This window comes from Panicum virgatum, chromosome 3N, assembly GCF_016808335.1.
Source record: "Panicum virgatum strain AP13 chromosome 3N, P.virgatum_v5, whole genome shotgun sequence".
Lineage (NCBI taxonomy): Eukaryota > Viridiplantae > Streptophyta > Magnoliopsida > Poales > Poaceae > Panicum > Panicum virgatum.
In genome coordinates, this window is record NC_053147.1 from 5,744,903 (window position 1) to 5,746,566 (window position 1,664).

The following is a 1,664-nucleotide window of genomic DNA, read 5'->3' on the forward strand; positions in this document are numbered from 1 at the left end:
GCATGAACTTGTCCATATAATGGCCAAAGTACCACAGTAAATCGGTCATAAAATGTGTGCAACGAAATCAAACGACCGCCATATGTACCACAAAAACATTATAAGAGGCATACATACAAGTAAGAAAGAAACAAACAAAAAGAACAAATGCACCAATTAATATAGCACCATGTATATATCGCATAAACCATATACATGGATGCAGGTAGGGGGTAGTGTTTGTACGAGAGCTGCACGACCATGGGAGATCAATGCCTGGGACGACGCCCAAGCCTGAGCTCCAAGTCCAGCTCCCTTTCCGGCTCGCCGGAGTACTGCTGCCGCTCCGGCCCACCCTCGTCCGGCGTGCGCGATCCGCCGCCGATGTGCCCCTGGTGGCCGAGGCCCAGGTGCAAGTCTTGATCACGATTGGCCTCACCGAACAGGCTAAGCTCCCTGGGGCTGACGCTGCTAGGGCTCCCACCCTCCGCGTCAAGCCTAGCTCCGGCCGCCGCGGTACCGGAGCTCACGTAGTACATAGCGAAGCTGCTGCCGGCACCGACCGGAATCGGAGTCGACTGTGCCGGAGGATACGGCGGCGGCGACACCAAGTGGCGGTACTTGTTGTAGCACTCGACGTTGTGGGACACGGACGTTATGCCGGTGGGCGAGTCGCGGGTCGGCGGCTTCGCGCGGTCGCGGCGGTGGATGTTCATGTGGCCGCCGAGCGCCTGCGCCGTGGTGAACCCGCGCTTGCAGAAGACGCACTCGTAGTACGGCCTCGGGCTAGCAGCAGCAGCTGGCGCTGGTGGCGACACGGCCGCCTCTTCCTCTCCACCCCCGCCTGCTGCCGCCGCCGCCGACTCCGGCTCAGGCGATGTCGTCATGGCCCCGTCGCCTGACGACGCAGCCTTGCTGGATTCCATCTTGCTGCCGCTATCCATGGCCTACACTTAGCTAGATCGGTTTTGGGGATTGGTAAACGAAGTCTTGACGAGAGCTGATGATAGTGAAGTTTGCGTCCATGGGGGTCTAGGTTATTATAAAGTTGGAGACATGGCCAAAGAGGCGGGCATTGGTATCGTCGGCCGTTTCTGAATAAAAGATGGTACACGGTTTTGAACAAGCTAGCTTTGGAGGTCATCTGCTGTTCCGGCCGGCCTTCAGCTTGGAGCCTAGCAGCTGCCTCGCTATCCAGCACTGTGCCCTAGCTGTCTTGAGCTCGCTCCTCTCTGCAGTGGAAACATGCAATGGATCGGAGGTGCTTCGCATAGAAGCACCCTTTTTGAGAGTATAATAATAGTGCAGGCTATCGCAGTCATTGCTCATTACCATACGGGTAAGTAAAAGTTAGTATCTTGCATATATAACATAACCTACACGTTGGGAGATTTGATCAGCAATTACGTGCCACCTTAAAATATATAACTACATAGCTGTTATTTTGGCTGTGGGTGCCTGTGGGTGAGATGTTTTCCAGTCGTGCTGTCTTACATGCCATCCTACGTGTTACCATGTACTGCGTAATAATCTTCAGATGGCACTAGACAATCCAGCCCCTATATACATGGACTATGTCTTCTCAGTTATCTTATATTTTTGTGAAAATTATAGTAATTTCACAAACCCTTGACTTGTGTGGATAGATAAATGTTGTAAGTTTCATGGCAATGATAACTTGTATA

The 1,664-nt window shown here is 52.8% G+C and overlaps 1 protein-coding gene across 1 annotated transcript; it reads right to left on the bottom strand.

The window, feature by feature from the left end:
- Window positions 1–248: 248 nt before the first annotated feature.
- On the bottom strand, window positions 249–923 carry LOC120667478 (zinc finger protein 11-like). Its single transcript, XM_039947544.1, has one exon. It carries the CDS (start codon window positions 921–923, stop codon window positions 249–251), a length of 675 nt encoding a protein of 224 aa, XP_039803478.1.
- Between the last annotated feature and the right edge of the window lie 741 nt (window positions 924–1,664).

What these genes read in the sequence shown, in the direction of transcription:
- LOC120667478 (XM_039947544.1), bottom strand. Translation starts at nt 923, where the DNA reads ATGGATAGCGGCAGCAAGATGGAATCCAGCAAGGCTGCGTCGTCAGGC.